The 24,387-nt window shown below is 43.1% G+C and overlaps 1 protein-coding gene across 5 annotated transcripts; it reads left to right on the forward strand.

Annotated features, from left to right (window-relative positions):
- rif1 (replication timing regulatory factor 1) lies at window positions 1-24,032 on the forward strand. Of its 5 annotated transcripts, none has more exons than XM_044131090.1 (36): window positions 1-218; window positions 569-614; window positions 2,488-2,628; window positions 2,697-2,775; window positions 4,117-4,213; window positions 4,295-4,425; window positions 4,506-4,600; window positions 5,792-5,981; window positions 6,070-6,162; window positions 6,508-6,646; window positions 6,749-6,900; window positions 7,004-7,118; window positions 7,191-7,367; window positions 8,640-8,750; window positions 9,415-9,477; window positions 10,041-10,144; window positions 10,229-10,315; window positions 10,390-10,463; window positions 10,538-10,721; window positions 11,821-11,913; window positions 11,992-12,141; window positions 13,536-13,635; window positions 13,709-13,998; window positions 15,039-15,241; window positions 15,313-15,406; window positions 16,174-16,302; window positions 17,535-17,677; window positions 17,762-17,851; window positions 17,932-17,986; window positions 18,503-21,271; window positions 21,368-21,496; window positions 21,570-21,656; window positions 21,952-22,067; window positions 22,180-22,330; window positions 22,406-22,529; window positions 23,267-24,032. In XM_044131090.1, exons 3-36 carry the CDS (start codon window positions 2,513-2,515, stop codon window positions 23,536-23,538), a joined length of 7,002 nt encoding a protein of 2,333 aa, XP_043987025.1. In that variant the 5' UTR covers window positions 1-218; window positions 569-614; window positions 2,488-2,512; the 3' UTR covers window positions 23,539-24,032. The 5 variants fall into 5 exon arrangements, with proteins under 5 accessions (XP_043987025.1, XP_043987029.1, XP_043987027.1 ...); XM_044131094.1 differs by having other exon boundaries at window positions 10,541-10,721; XM_044131092.1 differs by having other exon boundaries at window positions 1-187.
- Window positions 24,033-24,387: the final 355 nt, after the last annotated feature.

A 24,387-nucleotide genomic window follows, 5' to 3' on the forward strand; every position in this document is an offset into this window, starting at 1 on the left:
GTAACGCGTGATGCTTTGGCGCCAGCAGATTTCGCGGGGTATCAGCAGCACCGTGAACTGTAAAGCACAACCACTAAGCACCAGTAACCCAGGTTAACGGCTGCATCGACGGGTTCAGGCGGCCCGGATTGGAGCGAGGTACTCGGTGGTGTGTCACGGAGAAGAACAGCGTCTCCAAGCTTTCATGGTGGGTCCTTATCCCATCTGACAAGCAGGAGGTGAGCATACAGAGTCAGTGTGGTACCCAGCAGTGGAAGCAGGGGGGCTCATGTTGCTCAGGTGAATGTTAAGGTCTTCGCTTTTTGTAGGATGAAGGAAGCTCCTCGGTGAGCTGGCTGTAGAAACCTCTGAGTGTGGGAGAAAACAACAACTAGCTGGATAAAGTGCATGTAGCCTGCTAGCGAAGCTAACTAGGGTAGCTAGTTAGCAGGCTGTCAGCAGAGTTGGTGGAAACCTGTCGGTGTTCAGTTCAGACATGGACAGGCAGACGGACCTGTGTCCTGTCTGTAACTCGTGTCCACGCGTGTTTGTGAAGTATAACCGTGATGTTTGTGTGTCCTGTCTGTAGCTGTGGAGACGGGAGGTGGACACAGCTGGACACACGGCTCTGAGAGGTGAGGAGCCGCGGCTGTTTGCTCCTTTGTCCTGAAGATGTTTGGTGTTTAGATAAAACCTCTGAGCTAAAAACACTAAACCTGCTGTTTCAAATTAAAACTACCCGCCTAATGGCTCAAACCTACAGCTTTGTCGCGTTTCCCTCACTTAACACAACACAACACACACACACGGATATATATATAAGATGAATGCAAAGTAAATTTATTCAACAAAAGATTTCCATCGTGTATTCAGATTCAAAAAGTAGGAACATTGAGGCTTTTTGGAGAATTGTGAAAAGTCTTGCTAAGTCTGGTTATAGTCAAAATTAAAATTAGATGATACCTACTGTATCTGAATTGTCTTAATTAGGTAAATTTTACACTTTTCTCTAAATGTGAAACCAACTTTCAAGTCTTTTTGTGATTTATAGCTACTGTGTTTTCCCCACAGTTTTTAAAAAGCAAACGGTGGATTTGCAGAAGATAATTCATACTTGCACATGATGGTGTGTAATTGGCTTTCAATGATGATGTAATTACTCACTCCCTAAAAGCACAGGCTAACCAGAAGATTAATTAACACAATTCAGGTCATGAGGTTACAGCATAACCCACCAGAGAAATAGTTTCCATACCAAACATCACTTGAGTTGAATCCTGGAAGACGGATCAAGTACACGAATGCAACTAATTAAAGTAACGTAATGTTTAAGTCTGTGAATGAGTGTGACTTTTGAAGTCCTCACTGTTGCATCCTAAAAACCAATTCTGGTTCAAATCGCATGGAAAACATGCATTTTGGGGGCCGCTTAGTCTTGAAATGCTCTGACCCCTGTGAGAGCCCCTGTCACCAGCTCTCAGCCTTTAACTTAGGACTACAGTGCATCTCCACCTGATCACTGTTCAGTGTTTGCAGACTTTTTTGTGGAACGTAACTTTGGATTATTTGTGTATAAACAGCCTATTTTGGGGTGTGTCAAAAAATATTTGGAAAAAATAAAAGAAGTAGCTTGGGAAACTTAAGAGAAATAGACGTAATGATAAGTGATATGCAGCACTCCCTCAGAAGTGCTAAGCCTGATAGTACAGTCGCTATAGCAGCCCACTGCTTTTTTGTGCTTAAAATCTTTTAAAGTTACAGAAATTTCAGACATGTTCTAGCAGGCCTCATAATTTAGAAATAATACCTTGTGAAGCCAACGGAGAAGTGCAGGGACGCTGCGTCTCTCTGTCCCTGTTCAATGCGTCAACTACAAACCTAGCTTAATCCGTCTTTACTGTTACTGGTATATAAGAAACCTTATTTAAAATAAGCAAACGACACCAAGCCTGGTGGGATGGCAAGGGAAGTCTGGTGGCCTGCCAGGCTTATGATACACTGGGGTCAACCCTGTGTGCTATTGGCTGGTGTTTATAAAGCAGCAAATCTAGGGGCAAGGCTTATTTTCCTTGACGCTGATTGGCTGATGAGTGAATCAGTGAAAATGAGTTTGACAATGGTGTCCAACTCATTTTCATTTTGGGCCAACTCAAGATCACAAACTGAAAAGGGTCGCTTGTGGCAGAGTGTATTGATAAATCTATCCATTAAACTGTTAAATTACTAACAGGTTCATTCTATTACTTTTTAAAAATGAATAAATATTGAAAATTTTTTCATATTATTGTATTTTGGCATTAAACAGATACAACTGCTTTGATTACAGCCCGCGTTGGGTTTGACACATAGGCTGTAGATGCTAGCTTCTGTGCTAGTGCTGACTTGGTTTCCACTGTGTGTATTAAAACATATTAGGGTTGCTGCTGGCCCTTTCTGCTCATAGATCCTTCCACCTATTCAACCTGCCTTCCGAAGTCTTCAGCCTGTCTTTCTTCTTTTTTTTATCAGAGGCACCAAGTGGAGGTGAGGAATAATGATGGCTACTGCAGGGCCTCCCAACACCTCCAGCTTCCTCCCTCTGTTGGAGACTCTGGAGGATGTTACGGCCGGACAGTCGGAGCAGACGGACGCCTACCTGACCATCGCCAAGTGAGTCACTTGCTGTGTTACTCTGCAATTCAGACAGGGAGAAACTAACCCATCTTTGTGTTTTCCAGTCGCCTCAGTGGGGAGGAAGGCCGCCAGTTCCTCCCAGCAGTAGAGAAGAACTTCTCACGTTTGGGTAAAGTCATACTGGTGAGTCTTGAGCCCATCTGTTGTTTGCACTGCCCAGTTAATGTTTTGTGTAGAAAACATTCTTGTTCATCCTGTGATGTACAAGCTGATTAAAACTGGTTTGGATGCTGTTGTCATTTGATATCTGACACTTTTAGGTATGAGATGAATCCGTCTGCTGTGAGATGAATTATGCTAACGATGAAGAAAGTAGCACCTGTCAGGCAGATGTTATGTACCCACACAACCAACATAAGTCATTTTTTACTGTAATCAATTTTAGGCCTGTCAGAATAAGCAATAAATCTCTCTCCAACTGCAACAGTCTACTCAAAAGTGGTGGTTGTGAAGTTGCTGTTGATGTAAATCTATGGGCCAACCAACCAATGCAGTGTCCATCCAATCAAATCGCTTGCAGACGACCCACGACTTGTGCCTCCGCTGAGGTGGCTCAGAGAAACAGGGAGGAAGTGTACAGTATCTGAACATGGATACCAATCTGGCCAGGGCCGACTGAGGAAGAAAGGAGTTTTTGAGAGGCAAATCAGCCCGTCTTCCATGTTTCTGGAATGTGGGAGGAAGCTGGAGTATCCAGAGAGAAACCACAGGTTGACGTGGAGAACATACAGAATCCTTCCTGATTGGGATTCATGCCCAAATGCTTCTTGTTATCGATGCTTAGCCTGGACTGAAAAAGACCAATGACTGAAAGAAAAACACAGAGACATAATCAAGCCAAAACTATATGTACATATATTTTTATTTTTTTGAATTTAAGATTTAAAAAATTTATACATATATTCTATCCGTAGTTCTTTATGTGTCAGTTTTAGCTTCACTTGGTTCAAATTCTGTAAAACAAGCAAAAAACAAATTTCAATGACCTACAGCTATCCAACTATTTATTGGATAATCCAAAATATAATCACCAGATCAGAAATACATTGTGTTGATTTAAGTATTTTCTTTTGGTGGTGATACATTATTTTTGCATTTTAGTTGCAGCTGTGCAACAGCGTGACCAACTTCACCAATATTTTTATGAATCATATCCTCACTGTGAATTTAGCTGATTAGCTCATAGATTGTATTTCATATTTTTGATTAAGGTAATTGACCAAATGTATTACCAGTTTTTCAATAGGTGACTATAAGTTGTTTTTATGACTATCAGTTTTTGTGTTTTTATGTTGTGAAGGACTTTGAACTGCCCTTTTCTGCTGAAAGATGCTATAGAGATTAACTGGATTGGTCGGTAGCTTCTTAATGATTGTTGCATAATGTGCACATGCTTTTTATACTTCTAACATGGGCAGTGAGTTGCGCTATTGTGATCTGATGTTCTGTCTCTGTCGTTTCCAGACCCACACAAACAGTTCCAATGCCGAGCTGAGTCAGGCTGCCCTCCAGGCATTAGGGTTCTGTGTGTATCACTCCCAGGTTGTTTCCGGAGTCTCTGGTCAGTGGTTCTAATCCGTCTTGCGGTTTGAACTTCGGTCGTTGTGTCGTCACAGCTCAGTGCGAGTCCTCTGTTTTGCAGAGATCTTCGCAGCTCAGATACTGTCGGCTCTCTGCTCCCTGGTGACAAAGTCCATCGACAAGAACACCTGCACCAGAGCCTTATGGGTCATCTCCAAGCAGAGCTTTCCTGCAGACGTAGTCGGCAAAAACGTGAGCGTTGGGATTGGTCGGTGTTGACTGGTTCCTCCCTGAGCTTAAGGATACAGACTGCTTGGTGTTGTCTACCTCAGGTGCCGACTCTGCTGGCTGCTTTGGAGGCTGTGTGGAACAGAGAGGACATCCAGTCTGCAGTGATGGAGCATGAAGCCCTGAACGTGATCATCAGGTCAGATCGTTGTTCTGCTGGTCACTTTGCAATGGTGGACAAAGAACTCAGCTCTAGAACTGGAGTAAAAGTATTGATACTCATGGTCAAAGCTTGCTCAATTACAGGTAAAGGTTACCCGTTAAAACCTTACTGAAGTTAAAGTACTGAAGTGCTTACTTTTGAAAATACTGAAGTATTCAAATTTCCAAATTATATTTTCTAATATCAGCACAGGCTCGTTTTGTTTGAGTTCTTTTACAGAATCTTGTAACTTGCTAAAACTTGATGAACTAACATGTAGAAACACTGAAAGGCTACATATGTATAAAAATTACAGCCATTTCATTTTTTTATCCAGAATGTTCCCACCTCAAAAAAAACAACCAAAAAATGTTCTCCCCACAAACTGGCTCAGAAGCTGCATTTCCATGACAAATGTGTTCAAAACTGTCAATTTTCTGCTAATGTAAAAAAATAAAATAAAAAAGTTTTCTTTTTTTTTTTTGTTTAGTTTTTTTGCAATTGCGGTGTTTCCGTTATATAAGAAACACAATTTATATCACACTTGAATGAGTTTGTTCATATAATAAGTAATTAAAAAACATTCTGGGCCAACATCCTCCATTTACTTCCTGTCTTCTTTTTCATAGTTTGCGGCAGTGGCATCAGCTGGTGGTTGATCATGTGACTCGTGTGATGTGAAAAGTGTTTCTGTAGTAGTTTTGTGAAATAAACTAATATCAATACAGCCAAAAAACTCACTTTATTCTAGAGCCAAAACTATTTAATCAAAATGAGTGGGTTTCCTTTGAGCAAATTTATTTTCAGAATATTAAATTGCACAGTAATACGGTGGAATGGAAACACAGCTAGTGGTAACTATAGACACGTTGCATGTTATTGTCTACATCTGGAAATGTTGCACATCCACACATGCTGGAGGGCCAAATGATGATTCTTTTACTTTCCATCCATAGCCGCGCTGCAGCCGTAGAACATTTCCACTAACTAAACCTGGAGATGGAGGTGGTGTTCATTTAGTCCAGTGCACCACAGCAACCAGAAAAATAATCACTAGAGATATAGTGGAGTGAAAGTCATAAAGTCCCCAAAAAATAAATCCTCAAGTAAAGTAGAGACGTTAAAAAAAACAACCTGTTTCTAGCTCTGACCTCGTCTCCTCAGCCTCTCTGCTCGCCTCGTTTCCAGGCTGTTGGAGCAGGTGCCGACCCCGATGTGTGACGGCGCGGTGCGCTGGGCGAAGCTGGTCATCCCCCTGGTGGTGCACTCCGCCTCCAAGGTGCGTCTGCGCGCCGCTGCCGCCTTGGAGATGGGCATGCCTCTGCTGCTGGCCAAACAGAAGGAGGTGGCTGCCATCATCGAACCAATAATGTCCACAGTGAGTTTCTCTCTGCCAGCGTGTTCGTGTGATGTATTGCAGCGGATAAAACTAGTTGTAATGAAATGAACTGTGATTGTTCTCACAGAAACTGATCCCAGAGCTGCAGAAGCTCTTCATGTCCAAGAATGAAACCAACGTCCTGAAGCTCTGGCCGTTGTTCGTGAAGCTTCTTGGGAAGGTAAAGTGTTTCCTCTGATTGATGGCTGATGTTTCAGTCATGTATATGACTGAAAACATTCTGCTCTGCACAAAACAAGGGAATCCCCAGGTTACATAAATCTGCCTCATTTAGAGCCGTCTTCTAAATGAGTCCCAGGTTGAACTTTTGCAACCTCTTCTGTTATCCGATCAATTGAATGTCAGAATAATACATATATGAATTGATAATTAAAATAATTGTTAAAGTCGTAGTTGGAACCCTGCTAACAGTTTAGCATCATCATCATCCTCTTCATCACCATCAGAGCAGATGTGTGCTGAGCTGTGTTTGGTGGTAAATCCGTTCCCTATCTGTGCTGCTCAGCTGCTGCATAAAGGCGGTCCGTTCATCAACTCCCTGCTGCACCTGGAGGAGCTGGGCTTCCGAAGCTCCTCCCCCACCATCAAGAAGATCGCCTTCATCGCCTGGAAGAGCCTCATCGATAACTTTGCTCTCAACCCAGGTGAGCTGACCCCTCTTTCTTTCCTCCAGCACATCCTCGTCCTCCTCCTCCTCCTCCTCCTCCTCCCGGCTTCTCATTGCCTGAGGTGTGAATCTCTTCCAGACATCCTGTGCAGCTCCAAGCGCATGAAGCTGCTGATGCAGCCGCTCACCTCCATCCACGTCCGGACGGAGGCGCTGCTGCTCTCCAAGGTGGAGGTGTGGTGGTACCTCATTGTGCAGCTGGGACCCAATCTGTCCTCCAACTTCGATCAGGTCCGGATCGCCTACATCTGTCTCCCCCCGGCCTCCACTGTGACGAGTGTATGTTCAGTGAAATGACAGCACCTTGTCTGTGTGTGTGTTTTGTCCCCTGCAGGTGGCCGTGCCTCTGCTCCAAACGACCATTGGATCCGATTCGCCGTCCGTTCCAAACACTCCGTCTCGGACCGCCGCTCAGAATGGAACCGTGACTCCCAGCACCCCAAAATCAGGTTGGCTGAGCCGCTGAGCAGAAAGTTCCCACTGCAGGAGCAACTTCTGCAGGTTTCCTTTGGTGTGTGCAGGCGGCAGCAGCTTCAACACGTCGGCCAGCACGCCCCGGATGTGCCTGAACTCCAGCATGCAGCTTCCTGCCAGCTTCTCTTCCATTCAGCAGCTGGGCCTGGAGATGCTGCTGCACTACTTCCTGGGGCCAGAGGTCATCGCTGCTTCAGCAAAGAACAAACTTGTGTTGAGTCTAGGTGGGTGAGAGAGCTAGACCTGTCCTGTCACCATGACAACTCTACTGGACCACAGGCTCTCTATGAAGTTACTGTCATAAGTGATGATGTTGTTTTGGAGATCATTTTCTGGTAATATCATAGTAGTAGCATAATAATGCAAGAACACTTTCCTGAAAGATTAATGAACTAGTTATTTCTAACAAACATGTAATACTGGAACTGGAAGATGTTTTTAATATCCAAAATAAATAAACAAAACGACAAAATTAATATTAAAGTTGGTAAACAAAATGGTTCTTGATGATGGGACAAGTTTATATCAACAGACCAGACTGACCAGAAAGAGTCGTACAAATGGAAATTATTGATCTTATTTGAATTTATTATGTGATTAATTTATTGATTATTGGAACTGGTTTGGTTAAAGGCATACACCTACTGTTTGTACAAGTTGTTCTTTGAGATGCACCGATCTGATAATATCTGAACTGGTCCCAATATTTATAGATTGGTCCCCGATTCATAAGGGCTGAGTGATGTCATCCTTTATTATTATTCAGAACTCCCAGTTGCTCTTTTTGAATTTTTTGACAGATTGTTTGTTGTAGATTATTTTACATGTTTAATCAAGATAGTCAAGCTATTGCTTTAGTTTGTTTCAGTTTCTATATCATTTATTCTACATTGACTGTTCTGCCCCCAACTGATCTGACTAAACAAATTAAAGCTGTTTTTTCATATTTGACCAAGCTTATGAAACTATTGGTGTATTTCAGTGTGCTGTACTAGTGCAAAGTTATCAAATACATTTGTAATTTAGTACATTTATGTCTTAAGTTTAAAAAAGAAACGTTTTAAGTCAATCCAGAACTGTTTCTGTGTATCGGATGAGTATCAGCCGATAAAATTCTGTATCAGAATTTTAAAAAGTGGATGAGTGTCCTTTAGTTCTGCTGTCCACTACCAATGTTCTGACAGTGTGGAGAATTCTAGGATAGAAATATCTATCTTACTTGGATTATCATGGAAAATGTGTTTCCAGATGTGTTTGTGTCAGTTCCTCTGCTCTATCAGTGATCTGTCTGTCTGTCCAGCCTCTGTCCAGTCTGTGGTTCCTGCTGATCCTATTTTATTTCAGTTTTACTCTGAATGGAAGTAATTCTTAATAACACCACTGCCTCGTTCTTGATGCTGTGAAGCCAATTTTTGACTTAAACCTGCAGGTCAGAGGTTATCTCCTATCAAATTGGTGATTGTATAAAATTTATTTTTTTCTTTATTTGCTTCCAGAACCTCTGACCCACCCGCTGCTCTCTGGTGCTCCGTCCTTCATGAAGCACGCGGCCGTGCTCATCTCCACCATGAGGGAGGGCTTCATAAACGCCGGCAAAGACGCTCCAGGTACAAAGACATTAACTACTGGAGCAAGTCATGCTCAAGATAGCTAAATGTGTTCTTTAATCTTTAATCTGAGGATTGCTTGTTTGGTATGTTCTTATTTCCATCACTGACTTCTGGAAAGTTCTGATGTTTTTTTGAGTATCAACAGAATGATTTTTTCCCCTGGTCTGTAAACTTGCAGTAAGGGCCAATCTAGATGACATGAACCAGATGTTTCCTCTTCTCCTCTGTCCAGATTACATGCTAGTCTGATTAGGATTAGAAAGCAGCAGAGCAAGTGACCTGCTCAGTGCCAGTCAAATTCAGAAATACTTCATTGATCCCAGAGGGAAATTAAACAAATGAAATATGAATGCCACAGAGTATAAAGTTGTAACTTTACAGTTATAACTTTATAACTGTAAAGTTATAAAGTTATAACTTTACAGTTATAAAGTTATAACTGTAAAGTTTATAACTAAAGTTTATAACTGTATAACTTTATAACTTTACAGTTATAAAGTTTATAACTGTATTATAAACTTTATAATACAGTTTATATTATTAACTGTTTATAATAAACTGTATTATAAAGTTTATAATACAGTTTATAATGAACTGTATTATAATAAGTTCGGAGCTAATCCTGAATATAAACCGTTTCATCTTTTCTTCCTGCCTTCAGAGCCGCTGCTGGCCGTCATCTGGACCAGCCTGGTCCGGTTTGTCAGCTTGACCATAGAGTCAGGTAAGCGCCTGTTTGGCTAGCTTGTAGCTGGTTTAGTGCGATCCAGGCCACCATGTAAACACATGGTGGTTAGCAGGAGCTGCTCCACTCTGGTTCAGGTTCAGGCAACAAGTTGAGTGTCTAGATTGTCAGCCCAGTTCTCCAGCTGTTGAGCATGGTGGTGGCTGGGTGGTGATTTGTTGCTGACCGTGAGCTCTGTGATCCTGTGTGTGTGTATGTGTGTGTGTTGCTGTGGCTGCTGCTCAGCAGGCGGCTCTACAGTCGTGGGTCCAGCCTTTGCAGCGCCACACAGAGGAATCTGACTGGGTTGGACTGACTCCAGAGATCAGGGTTGGTTAGCCTTCATCCTCGTCTCCTGCACCACCCAGTCTCATAATCTTCTTCATCATCAGTTTAAGTCTGAGCCTGCCGCTCTGTGCTGTAGGCTGCAGTGAGGACAGTGAAACACTGAGGGGCATGGCCCCTATGATGACTCTTCTCAACATCTAGAACCAATCAGATGTCTGTCCCTGCTGGGTTTGATAAGGTGTGTGTGTGTGTGCGTGTGTGTGTGTGTGTTTCAGCCGGCAGTAAGAAGGAACGGCAAGGCAGTGAGTGTCTCACCCTGATGCTGCAGGCGCTGCAGAGCGTGGTCTCCTCCGAGGCTCTCCCTGCAGACAGAGTCCTGGTGAGGCCGATGCAACATGAAGTCGGGTCCAGACCCGGTCACAACACCGGCCCCTCTAACCGCGGCCCCCGTCTCCCCCTGCAGGTTCTGTTGGAGGCCACAGTGAAGGGTCTGCCTCCAAGAGTGCTGGGCTCCGCCTCCTACCAAGTGGGGAAGATGGACGTTCTGAATGTGAGGGTCTGTGGTTTGTGACGGTGTGTGGAAGTTGGATTCAGGATGATGATGACATCTGTTTGCCTCTCCAGGGAACCCCGGCTTTGTTCGTCATCCTGCTGCTCTTCAAAAGCAGCAAACTGCCGGCCTACCTGGAGCACGACAGGTAGCTCTTCTCTCCAGCCTTACCACAGAAACACTCCATGCGTTCCTGATGAATGATTACTACTTTTGTGGCAGCAGGTTCTTCCAGTGCCTGCAGACTCTGGTGTTGTGCGGCCTGTCTGGACCCACGTCTCCTCTGGCCTTCGCCGAGGCCGTGCTGGGCGTCATGAGCAGCTGTGCAGCGTCTCTGCAGAACAAGGAGCTGCTCTGGAGGATGTGGAGTTTACTAGTCGGCCCTCTGACTGACACCATCACACAGGTGACCTACACCTGGGTTAGACTGCACCGCCAATCTGCCCATCATCTAAAGTCCAGACATCATGAGGCTTTCTAAAAGCAGAAACACTTTTATTTCTACACTCCGACTTGTCACACAGGGCTTCAAAGTAGAGACGGACTGAATCTGATATTAATATCTATACTAGCAACAATATTGAAAAACATTCTAGACGGATTGAAGTTGTGCCTGATCAATAAGAGCTGATCTCTTCAGTCTTAATTCTATGCTCTTTGTTCTGAGTTTTCTTTCTTTTTATATGTTTGACCACTATAGTAATTCTATTGTTTCCTTTAGTTTCAGTTTACTTGTTTTACATTGGCTGTTCTGCTCTTAATTGCGCCGAGTGAACAAATTGCTATATTTCCATGTGCTGTACTATTCCAGAGTTATCAGATATGTTAGTAGTTCAGTACGTTTATCTGAGTTTATTAAAAAAGTTTTCAGTCAGTTCAGCTGTTTTTCTGTATTCTATCAGTATTTTCAGTAGATCAGATTGTCTGATCTCCCAGCATTAAGGGAATCTGGGCTGATTTATTGGTGAACATCAACTACAAAGTCTTTAGTAAAAGTTCTTCCTGCTATTTAGAATCTCGGTCTCCAGTAGTCGATCTGATCCCAAACTCTGTGGTTAGAACCTGGCCACGACGTCAAGCATGGATCTATAGAACTACATTTCTACGTTGAGGCTTTAAATGTTATTCATTCTGGCTTAAAACTAAAACAGTTTCTTCACCTCTCAGGTTTTCAGAATTTGAGCTGAAACTAGATGTTGCCTTACTTCATTTGGTTCTGCTGCAGAGCTTCATTTAGAAGCTCTGCAGCAGCATTTTGAATGACCTGCATCTGCCTGATTGTAATTCAATTATTATATTTACACAGAACAGTGAAGACACTATTTAAAAAAGAAAAAAAAGTCTCACCTACTGAAAGTAAAGCCATGCAGCAGTTTTTCTGTCTTGTCTTGACAGAAAACTCTTTATTCTGACAATGTTTCTAAGTTCAAAGGGTTTGAATCAGAGTTGCTGAAATATTATTATTAACCTTAATAAATGAATCTGTTACTGCGTCCCTCCCACAGTCTAATGAGGTGAACCAAGGTGATGCTCTGGAGCATAACTTCAGCGCCACGTACTCTGCCCTGATGTTCCCCATCACTCACCTCCTTCAGCAGGTTTGTTGCTGCGTGTTTTAAATGAACCGTCAGCTAATGGCGGCGCCCTGCTAACCTGAGTGTCCGCTGTGGCCTCAGGCGTCCCAGAAGTCCCTGCTGTCCTCCTGGTCCAAGCTGTACCGTGTGTTCGCTCGCTGCGCCGCCCTGGTGGTGACGGCTGAGGAGAACATCTGCTGCGAGGAGCTCTGTGTGAAGATGGCTGCCGCTGCAGACAGGGAGGCTCTGAAGGTGAATGATAAGTTTGGGTTTTTTTGGGGGGTTTTTCTGCCAATGTGTTGAGCATCTTTTATCCTCTTTTATCCACAGTTTTCACTCCGTGTCTTTTTTTTTTGTTTTTAAGCAGTCGTGATTCATGGTGGTGAAACAAAACTGTTACTGCACAGTTTACTGAACAGGTTGCTGCTAGGCAACCAGAGTGAGCGAGTTAGTTCAGTGCTTTTCAGAAAGTTGGAGACAAAATGAAAAAAAAAATGCAAAAATTGCACAAAAAAATCTGATTCTTATAAATGTTTCATTAAAAGTTTTTCATCATAATTTTAGTGTTTGTTTTTCACTAATCTTTTGAGCAAAATACAAGTTAAGAGAATTGATTTGAATGTTATTTCTGATTTTCATCTTTCTGATTGGCTGCCAGTCAAATCATTAAGCTACTTTGCTCCTCAAGCTAGCAGAGCTAATGGGAAATGAAAAACACCAGAGGAGCCAACCAGTAGAACTGCTGTGTATAATACCGCTGCAAAAAACATAAACTTTGGAAGTAAAGTAAAATTGGATGTGATATAATGTAAAATATGTACTTATAATACTTACTTTGTTGTAATCAAAAGAAGAAGTTGGAATGGAAGATGGTTGTATTTGGCAAAACATAAAATAAATGCAAAATTGTCCTGCCACAGAACTTATGGCCATCTACAATCAGATGGTATGAAGTATAATGACATTCATGCTAAATGAATGCAAGAATAATTGAATAGTGAATAATAGTTAATGCTTTACATATTTTGTGGCTTTATTCTGTGGGTTTGCATGAGCAGATCTCCAGCCAGGAGCTGATGCTGAATTGGTGAAAAGCAATATAATAATTAATGTCTGATCTCACTAACACCAAGCAAACCAAATAAACTACAAACAATTCAGAAATTGATTCCTTCATCAATAATGAGTACAAATCTGCATATTTAACAGCCAAATATTCAAAGAGTTTATAACTAGAACATGTTAAAATGTCATTTGGCAAACTATTCGTTTGGGGATAGCATGTTTGGAGGCCTTGAGTCCTCGACATGGCCGCTGCAGGTTCGACTCCCGGACCCGGCAATGTTTGCCACACGTCTTCCCCCCTCCAACTCCCCCTTTTCTGTCAGCCTACTTTCAGATAATGGACACTACAGCCCACAAAAGACACCCTGGAGGGGTAAAAAAAAAAAAAGAAAGAAAAGGCAATTTTACTAAAAGCAGTTATGCATTTTGCGGGATACTGCACTCACCTCTAGAGGGCGCCTTGTGACTCCAGTCATGTTATCTGATCTCAGAGAGACCCACTTAAAGGTGGAGCGACAATGTCATGAAGAATTTTAAAAGCTAGATAAACGTCTAACTCCTAAAGCCGTCTGACCCTGCAGGTTCCTTCCACGCTGAGCGCCGTCTCCAGCATCCTGCAGGTCATGGTGGAGTGTGTGGACTTCTCTCCGTACACGCCTCACTTTCAGCAGAAGCTGAAGTGTAAGTTTCTTTTTATTTTTTTTCACCATTGTGCGGTCATGCCGATCTCATATAAACACCTGCTTCCTCCCAGCTCCTCACACTCCAGTCAACTGGACGCGGAAGCGGAGCAAAGCCCTGGGGAATCTGTCCGCCTTCCTGTCCCTGCTGGTCCAGAGTCTGCAGGTGTACCTGGAGGCCCCCGAGGTGGCCCCCGACGCCACGCCCTTGGCCCTGCTCTCCATTGTGTCCACTCTCTTTGCCAACCTCGTCCTGGCCAACGCCGTCACCGAGGCGCTGGGTGTGCTCGTCCAGCCTCTGGTGCTCTTCTGTAAGCGCGCTGCGGGCGGCGGCACTGAATTCTCCCCTCAGCTCCATGGAAAGGTCAGCACTTCACCTAACCTCTCCATGAAACCATCAGTTTGGTGTAGAGAGGCACCTATTGAATATCAATATCTGTATCAGTCCTGATATTGAAAAAATATCAAAATTTTGAAGTGACTTCATGCTTTATTTACTTTACATTATATTCAGAATTCCTAATTGCACTTTCTGAACCATTTGAAAGAAAGTTTACTTTTACGTTTGACCAAGATGGTCAACTTATTGTTTCTGTCAGTTTCACTTTAATTTATTTTACTTTGTTTGTTGCCATTATTAAATTAATTACATGATAAATTGAAATGAGCTGGATCATTTCCATTCTAAGAGTTATTGAAGGGCAATTTTGCTTACAGAACTTCATAATCTATTTCATTCTATTTTCATTTATCATTTATTTTGTCTTCAGTCAGAGGATTCTTCAGATTGACTGTAATACAGACCACTACAGGAGAACCTTCCTGCCAAAAGCTGTCACTAGCTACAAAGATTTGAATTAATGAGTTACAAATACATTTATTTTCCCTCTGGGATCAGTGAAGTATTGTTGAATTGAATTATTCATTATTTATTTTCTTTGGCTATGTAAAATATCTTCCTGTTCCAGTGTTAAGTGTTCTTACAAAATTAAAGTTTCTTTGAGAGAGCAAAAATGCATTTTTATCACTATTAATATATTACTTCAAAAATGGTCTCAAATCAACAATACTATCGTTTATCACAATATTTTCTGGCACAATTTATTGTCAAGCAAATTCCTTATTGTGACAGTCAAAGCTGCTCTACTGCGAATTACACTGACTGAACAGTTTGATTCATGTTTATCCAAACTTGTGAAGCTATTACTGTATTTAAGTGAGCTGCTCTGGTGTGGAGTTGGCAAATGTGTAATGTGTAAAGAAAACAGTTCAGCTGTTTCTCTGTATCAAATCGGTATCAGCCGATACTAAACCTCCGATATGCGGATCGGTATTGGAAGTGGACGAAAGTGGGTCGATGCATCCCTAGTTAGGAGTGTGACTGTTTGTGTGTGTGTGTTGCAGCTGGAGAAGCTTCTGTGTGAGGTCCTGGGCTGCCTGCAGTCCCGCTCCACTCTGGCCTACGACGACGAACTGCTGGCTCTGCTGTCTCCTCTGCTGTGTGTTATGTTTCCGCACAAGAACAAGCATCTGCGCTCAGCCGTCGCTCAGTTCTGGAACGCCACCTTTGCTAACACAGTCAGACTCGCGTATCCAGAGGAGCTCAGGTGATTGTCTTCGACGTGTCGCCATAGTGACACCCGGTTTCTGGTCGTTGACAGCAGTTTGCTTCCTACAGGCCGGTGCTGAGCCAAATGAAGCAGAAGACTCCGATCATTCTTCCAGGGTTTGAGGTCGTCGACGTTCCTGATGAGCTCAGTGAGACCTATTCAGTAAGTTGTTCCATGTATGTATTGATCTGCTCTCAAACCTGCAGTGTGTAACTTCTATAAAATGTTTACACTTTGTAACTGCCACCATTTTGTGACTTTTTATGAGAGATAATCTGTGAAAAAATGGATTTCCTCCATGTCCTCCCTTTGCCGCTGTTGCTGTCTGAAGAAATTCACCGGTCCCACTCAAAAAGAGCCTATCAGAACCAGGAAGCGGGGCTTAGCCCTGTGTGTAAACAAGCATGCTTGTAAACACACAGCTGAATGTGCTAGTGGCAGAGAAACAACTTACAGTTTTAGACAAACTGTTTATCTGCTATCACCAATAGCTAACTAGCATCCATGCAGGCTGTGTTAGGGTGAACCAGCTGTTGGCATCACTTACAGGAGTGCCAAGACCCTCCTCCTGGCTCTGATTGGATGTTTCTGACTCAGTGGTGTTTCTGTACTTGGAACTGAATTTTAAATTTTTTCCCTCCCAGGTTATCAGTCTCAGGTTTTCTTGTCATTACTTTAGAATTTGTTTATATTTTTTACATATGTTTACATACCACACAATGATCCATCCACTGTTTGCAAAATCTTATATTTAGCTTCATTTTAAATCAAAAAATGGAAACAAAGTGATAGCTTTTGAAAAATGGCACCAGATTTCTTGTATTATGTATGAAAGCAAAATATCTCTTTAGGTTGTAAAGGTGTTTTAACAAATATTTAAAAAATGTTTAGTTTTTTTTATGAAAGTTTAATATAATGTGTGTATTCAGAGTGAAAGCTCTGAGCTTGAGCCGAAGCTCAGTGGGATCCCCATTTCCTCTGCTGGGAAGAGAGACTCCATGCTCAGCAGAGCTGATCTGAAGGACCGCAGTGCCACAAAGACGGCCAAGGCGGTTCCGGTAGGTTCTGCACCCACACAGTTACACGTCACACAAATTAACATACATTCTTTTTCAGCCTGAAACATCTGAATAGAATTCAGAATCTCCAAATGCCCAAGTGTAACTGAATTTTAAAAACATGCGAGTGCATGTTTTTAGAGAACAAGCAGCTTGAAGGAGGGCAGGAGCCCAGCAGGGAGGGACGGCGAGGAGACGTTTAAAGTGGGGTTGGGTTTTAAAACAATATCTGTTGAATCCATCCAAATTAGTTACAACCAAACTCAAACCTACCAAAACGGGTCACTGAATCTAACACGGGATTAATCATTTGGTTCTGCTTCGTTTGTAGCAAATATGAAAGAAGGTGCTGATCGGATCTGTACAGAAGCGAACATTTCTCCCTGGACTCTGTTCACGGTGCTGTGATGGAATGATTTATTATGGCCTAATACCAGTAATACATAAGCAGTCCTGCCTTTTCCTCCCACTTAAATTTTGATTTAACTGGATTTCTTACACTTTTAGTGATTTTATTTCTTGATGAAAATGTAAATCCATTCAGTTGTCATTTAGAATGATTTGATTTTGTTAATTTATTTGTAAAATATTTTTGTCATACTTTTAGTTGCTGAAAATGAAACAGGTTTGCACTGAGTGAATATTTCAGGCTCCAAATGCACAAAACTGGAGAGAGATTAACAAAATGAGATGAAGCTGTAACTGAATATTCTACAAAGTATTGACTCAGGCTGGCTGAATACACACACACACACACACCACTCTTTCAAGATTTTCTTTTTTTTTTTTTTTTTTTTTAACAAATAAAGTCAACTTTTTTTCATTTAAGTTTTTGAGCTACTTTGTGTCGGTCTGCCACCTAATAATTTTCCTTGTGGAATTTTAGCCATCAAAATACTCAACTCATTGGACAAATCGTTCCAGCTTTAGTCTGGTACCTGCCCACTTCAAGGTTTGGTTCTGGGATTAAGTAGATGCTGATGGTTACCCACATCTTCACTTACATTCAGTCATCCTCCATGGTGATGATGGATCAGTACCTACTCCTAATAATGGAATTAAAGACGTGATTTTGACTCGCATTCTCACAAACAACTTCTATGTTACGTTGGTCTTTAGCTCTAAATCCAAACAGAATCAACATGGTGACAATGAAAAAGCTCTACTCAGCTCCTGTTCCACATTGAGGGGAAAAGAAGGTTAACACTTCTCTATTTTTCTTCTTTCTGCAGACGAAGTTGGACTTTGGTTCTCCCAAACCTCCCCGCAGGCACGTCCTGGAGGAAGAGGCTTCCATCGACTTTGTCTTCATTCCTCCTGAGACAAAGGAGAGGGTTCTAACCGAGCACCAGAAGGAGGTGAAAAGAACCAAAAGGTCAGATTCTTCCCCCCTCATCTGCACCAGTCATTCCTACTGTATCCTGTCACCATGGTGATGCTGATGATTCCTGTGGTACAGGGTTGATATTCCAGCCATGTACAACAACCTGGACGCTTCCCAGGACACGACCGTTTTCAGTCAGTACACACAGAGCCAAGACGACTCACTGTAAGTTCACCTGCTGTAATGTGAGCAAATTTCTTTTGTGGGATTTAAAGGCTCTTGTTTAACAATCAGTTTTTCTTCAGGGATAAAGTTCCAACTGAACAGGTCGATGGCGTCCCACCAGAAGCTCCCAGTGAGGTAACAAAGTATTAAAACTCTGCTGGATATCGGTTTCTTTGCCGTCTATTGTTGAATGAGTCTAGAACAGTTTTTCTCAGTTCTCGTCCTCAGGGACTACTGCCCTGTTTATTTTAACTATGTCTCTGTCCCAGAACAGCCGATTCAAATGACTGCATACAACATATTAAGGTGCAATAGCTGGGGGTATCTTTACAAAACACAGAAATTAGAAAAACACAAATTTGTTGAAACTTTAAAAATTTTTTGCTTGTAATCTTCCAATGACCTGTTATACCTTTCTGTTGGCATTGTGTGAATCTACTATTTGCAGGAAAAAAAAACCTGTATCATGAGCAGGTCATTGCAAAATCCAAGCACTTTGGAGTCTCCACGTGTAGCTTTGACTAAATTTGACCTTTTGTACCCTGGTTCAGATTTGTCTTTGAAAGCCTCGTGGATGTTCTTGCACCGGTATGTGTCCTCTCACGTTTGCAGACAAGTTAACTTCTTCGTGTTTTCCTTAATGTTTTTCAGACAGAAGAGAAACCCAGAGAAGATGCTGAAATTCTTTCTAAAGAAACTCAAGACTACGCCAGTCCTAAACATGATGACAAAATGAAGGAGAGCATCCCAGACTCGGCAGATGTTTTTCTGGAGGAGCCTACTAAAAGCACTGAGAGGACTGAAGACATGGACGTTGAATCAAAAGACAGTGTGAGTCCAAACACGTCTGCTTCTTCTGATTTGGTGTCAGGGACTCCTCAAAAACCCAGCAGTCGGCGCCAGTCATTTATTACCTTGGAAAAGTACGGCGAGGGAAAGCTGGCCAGTCCCAGCAGTGGATCCTCTTTTACAGGTCCTCTTGTAAAGACGTCCAACAGTCAAGATCACTCTAGTGAGAAGAACATATTGTCCCCTGAGGCCTCACAGACATCCACAGCACCAAACTCTCAGGATCCCACTCCTTCAGAAACAGTTGGTCCACGGTGTCCTGGAAGCGACTCTCCTCGGAGGCCGAAAGAGTCAAGGACAAGAAGTGAGCCGGTAAGATTAATTGAGAGAATGCAAAGTGACTTGGCAGAGGAGGAAGATGTTATCCCTGACACACAGACAAAAGACGAGGACAAAGAAAGCACTAGTTACTCAGAAGAAATCAACTCTTCCAGTCAGGATGAGGAATCTGAAACGGTGTTGGATGATTCCCAGTCATCTCTGATCCAGACGCCTTCAGGTGAACCAAGAAGATCCAGACGCCACAGAATAAGGCCTCAGCTCCCTGGAGAAGACCCAGACGACCGTGAGGCAAAATACACACACGTCAAAAGAAGACGTTCTGGAGAAGATCCAAAAAGTGAATCTTCTAATTTGACACCAAGTAGACCAAACACAAGAAGTAAACAGGCTGCGGTGGAGAACAGTAGCAGAATCCAGCTGCGATCGAAGTCTCAAGGCAACGCCGATGAATCTAGCCAAAGTAACTCTCAGGTAAGACACCGAAAGAAGATCAAACTTTACAGCCTTTCAGAGGATCTTCTTGGATCTCCTGAGCGTAAAAGGAGAAGCACCAGTGGGCTGGATTCTAGCCAGACTGACGTCAAATCAGAATCACTCTCCGGTCATGAAAGCCAAAAGCACAGAAAACGCAATGAGGTTAGCAAAGTTTTAAAGGAGGGTGGTGATGCTGAAATGCCCAAAGAAGGATCCAACCACACTGTTACAGAGGGTACGGTAGATCTGTCTCAGAAAGACGATCCCTACCCAAACAGTGACTCCCAAACAGCCGTACCTTTGGCTCAGACTGAGAAGTCTGAGGAGGTAAAGCCTGAAGAACAGACTGAACAAGGTGAGAGCCAAAAGGAAAAGCAAGACGTTGTCACATCTTCTCCCCAGGGTGAAGACAAATCTCAAGAACAGATAGATTCTGATGCACTCATGTTTTCTCCAGTGGAAGAGTCCAAAGGTGAAACTAGAAATTTGCTACAGAATCAGAAAATTATGCAAGACAAATCCATAGAAACTGTGATTGACAACTGTAGCCAGGAAGATTCCCAGGTCTCGCCTTCATCTGACAGTCAGAACAGACGAAGATCCAGGCGAACCAAAGCAACAGAGTCTGAAGGCAAAGACGATAGCATCAACTCTTCAGGACGGTTGACACGTTCTCAGACTTCCACTCCTGTCAATCAACCTGAGGCTGGAGTTGGAGGCAAGACCAGAAGGAGCAAATTAGACTCTAGTCAAAGCTTAACCCCAGAAAGTTCTCGGCCATTAGATGCATCCGGATCAGGGTCGTCTCAAGGCAAGGGCAGACTAAGATCCTCTCAGTCTTCAGCATCCAGTGTAGAGACGCCAGAGTCGGAGTCCTCAGAAGTCCTAGTTAACGCCGTTCGCAAAAAGAAAGGGAGGAAGTCTCGAGCATCTCTGAAGAGTCCACTTCCTCTTGAAAGGAAGGAGGACATATTGGAAGATACTTCTCAAAATTCAGAGACACAAAACAACTTAGAAGAATCATTAGAGACTCAAGATTCAAAGGAATCTGGAAGCAAGACAGAGTCAAAAGAGGAAGAGTCTGAGTCCCCAATGATTACTGAGACACCGGCTGATTTACCTCTGGAGACAGAAGATTCAAAGAAGGCAGAAAGTAAAGACGCAAGCCAGGATACCAAGTCACTGGACACTACTGAACAAAGAGACTCGGAGCTTGAATCTTCTGTGTTTGGAGATGCACCAGCACAAGACTCATGTCCGGCTGAGGAGAAACTGCAAACCTCTGAGATGTCCAAAGAAAAAGCAGAAAAGGTTTCTGAAACTGAAGGAGTTACTGAAAGACAGGAGGAATCAAATTCTGACCAGCAAGACTTTCCAGCTCCTTCTCCAGCAGACCTCTCTCCTGAGGAGCTTCAGCAAAGTCAGATGGAGTGTGCACAGGTCACTGATGAGGAGGAACAGTCTGCCACACACCAGGTCTCGGAGGCCAGTACTAAAGAGGACATTACTCTACAAGACAATGAAGACGGTCAACCTGAGACATCTGAGGACAGACTCGAAGAGGCACCTGCCACTAAATCGTCGGGTGCTGCTGGACCTGATTGCACCACTGCAGCGTTCTCACCAGCTACTGCCCAGGACTCTCCAGTTAAACAAAAAGACCTGGAGGCTGTAACAGAACCAGATGTCGGACAAAGTCCCAGCAATGGGCGGTTGAAAGGAGCATGGTCTCCTTCAGCTTCCCCTTCCACCAGCATCCTCAAGAAAGGTCAGAAGAGACCGTTAGAGGTGGAGACGACTTCTCCTCTTGTCAAGGTCAGTAACCCATGCAGCTCTAAGTCCATAAGACTAAAGACTTGGTTAAAAACCTGTGATTTATTTGTTACACTTTCATTGTTTTTACCTTCGCAGTCCCGCCGTGTATCTTTCGCTAACCCCATCCAACAGCAGGAGACGGCCGATGACATCGACCGGCGCAGTCCGGCTCTGAGAACCAGCTCTCCCAGAAGGTCCAAAGGATGTAACGTCCCTCAGCAGAAGGTATACAAGAACCTGGTGATGTATTTCACATGTGGAATAGACGGTTTCCTTAACACTCTACCTCTTTACTCAGCACATTACAACTCCAACAAAAGGCATGCTGGTCCTGAGCCCCAGAAATATCCACAGTCCAAGTTACAGGAGCTCCAAGAAGTGCCTGGTAGGTCGGCATGTTCTGGGAAGTGGAGGGAACAACTTACTGCTTTTGTTGTAGCAGAGTTACAACAGAGTTGTAGCCATTACATTGGATTTCCATATGTACTTTAATGCTTATTTATTTTGAAACTTTTAACCAACTCTGATATCTTACTTGCTGTGATAACTCAGTTTTTTTTGTCAATCTAGCAAAAATTCAAACTCTGTTGTGGATGTTTTTCATATCAGCCATGTCTCAACAGAAGTGATTATTAGTTGTACATGAAATTTCAGAACAGGTTTCTCTTTGGTTGGCTCAGATTTCTGAAATGACTCAGGAGCCTCGAGCTGTGCCCAGAGACTGCATCTACCCGTCCCTGGTGGGCTGCTCGGCCCCCGTGGAGGCTGTTCTTTCTCAGATCTCTTCCACCATGTGGTGAGAGCAGCAGACGTCACACACTGAAACATTTCGACATGTGTTCCTCAAGACGGCGTTGTAAAAACCATTCGGCTTGGCCTGACGAGCTTCCTGTTGGTTAACCACACAGGTCTCGAGGGTTCGGACAGCTGATTCGCGCTCGAAACGTCAAATCAGTGGGCGACCTCTGTGCCCTGACTCCGTCTGAGATCAAGACTCTGCCCATCCGATCTCCAAAGATCTCCAACGTCAAGAAGGCCCTGAAGATCTATGAGCAGCAGGTGACCCTCAGATCACGACGGTGCTGGTCAAGTTGTCATCGGCGTCTTTGTAACATCTGAGCTTCTGTCATCCAGCGCAAAGGGAGAGCAGATGAGCTGAAGAGCTTCGATGAAACGGAGAGGATGACCTCTGAGGTGGAGGAGGCGGCCAGTTCTCGCAACCATGACGACGAGGAGAAGACCTCAGCAGAGACTCTGGGTGGGTAAACACTGGATGCCTTCAACAAAGCTGTCCCCCTCACAGAGAACACCGGCTTACAAAAAATATTTTTTGAAAGTTTTCCGTTTTTCCAACTGAATTAAGATTATTTTGCACCAATGAATCCAAACATGACAACCATTTTTCTCAGTCAGGTCAGATTTTTGTTCTAATTTCTAAATTTGATCTTCTGACTATATTGATGACATTTTTATGACTGTCAGTTCATTCTGCTAATATTTCTCATCCAAAAAAGGTTTTAGGATTTGAAAAAAAACAAAACAGTTTTCTACCAGAGTGTATTAATTAAATGTTACACACTTGGATTTCTGTAAATTGAATAAGGGTAAGTACATGTGAATTGAACATTATGTCTTTATTGTGTAAAATTTTCCATCTCTCCTGCTCATCACTCACTGATCCAGATTCTCAGGAAACTGATCCAGATGTCAGAACAAAGTCCTGCATTTTGATGCTCATGTTGCTCCATAGTTCAGAGCAAAACCAGTGATTTTTGGATGCAGCTCATCAAACTGTTGAAAACCCCCAGACAGTTTCGTGGCTGTTGACCAGTGCAATCTGTCTCATAGCAAACTCTCATAACATGACAGTTTTAATAAATATGGAATAAAAGTTATTTTTGTGAAAGTTTGATTTTGCAGCTCTAACTTCTGCTCACATACCAGAAAATGTGGCTTTCCTTCATTTCTGCATGTTCTTTATGTGTCCGCTCACAGCCACAGAGCTGCTGGACGAGCCCCCGCCTGCAGACGCCGCGGCGGAGCAGCAGGACGGGGAGCAGCAACCCGAGGTGGCGGTGGTAGCGGCGGACCCCGCTGCAGAGCTCTCGGCAGCCGTGGAGGCTCTGGCCTGCAGGGCGACGCCTCTGGAGCTCAGCCGCTGCTCACCACAGCAGCTGCTGCAGATGCACGAGCAGCTGGGAGGCATGATGAGGGGCGTAGCGGTGGAGCTGCAGACGCGCCTCTGCCACGCCAGCGACAAACACTGAACGGCTCCCAAGAGCGGACAGACGCACTGAGGCTCAGCGCAGCCTGCTGAGGAATTTGCAATAGAAGAATGAAGGTTTACCTGCTGATGGAGGATCTTATGGGCTTCAGTTTGGATCTGTTGAACTTATTTTTTTATTTTGTATGATTGGTTATTTTTAAGAACAGTTTGTTTTCTGATCAAGCTGTTAAGTAGATTATAAAATTTCAAAAGTAATTTTAAGCAACGTCGGATGTTTTTAAGCCGTTTCTGCATGAACTTCATCTTCCTACTTTTGGATTTGACCTCTGTAAATAAGAAGCGTTTTCCTCCATCAGGCTGATTTTAGGCTGCTCACAACTCGCCTGTGGTGGTGTATATTTTATCAAACATCTTTTCCATCCCTTCAGTTATTTGTCTTAATGTTTTCCTTGTTTTTAACAGAATGTCCCACAGTGTGCTCTAGGCTTATTTTGTGGATTAAAATTTCTAAATAAAAGCAATGTAAAGACTTTATGCAGGATTTCTCTTCAAGTGATCATTCAGCGTATGCTGTCTGGAACATTATGTATTTAGACCATAAATGTGAATCCGTATTTAATTTGAAGATTTCTGCTGGTGTATGTGTGTGTCTATAAGGAGGACAGACATTGATCGGCCTTCATAACAGTAAGGGTAAGTACATGTAAATTGAACATCACATCTTCATTGTGTAAAATTCTCCGTCTCTTTTCTGTCCTGATGGAATCTCTCCTGCTCATCACTCACTGATCCAGATGTCAGAACAAGTCCTGGGTTTTGATGCTCATGTTGCTCCATAGTTCAGAAAGTTGACCTGATTGAGATTGTGATTTTTGGATTCAGCTCATCA

Source organism: Gambusia affinis, linkage group LG11 (genome assembly GCF_019740435.1).
Source record: "Gambusia affinis linkage group LG11, SWU_Gaff_1.0, whole genome shotgun sequence".
NCBI classification, from domain to species: Eukaryota; Metazoa; Chordata; class Actinopteri; order Cyprinodontiformes; family Poeciliidae; genus Gambusia; species Gambusia affinis.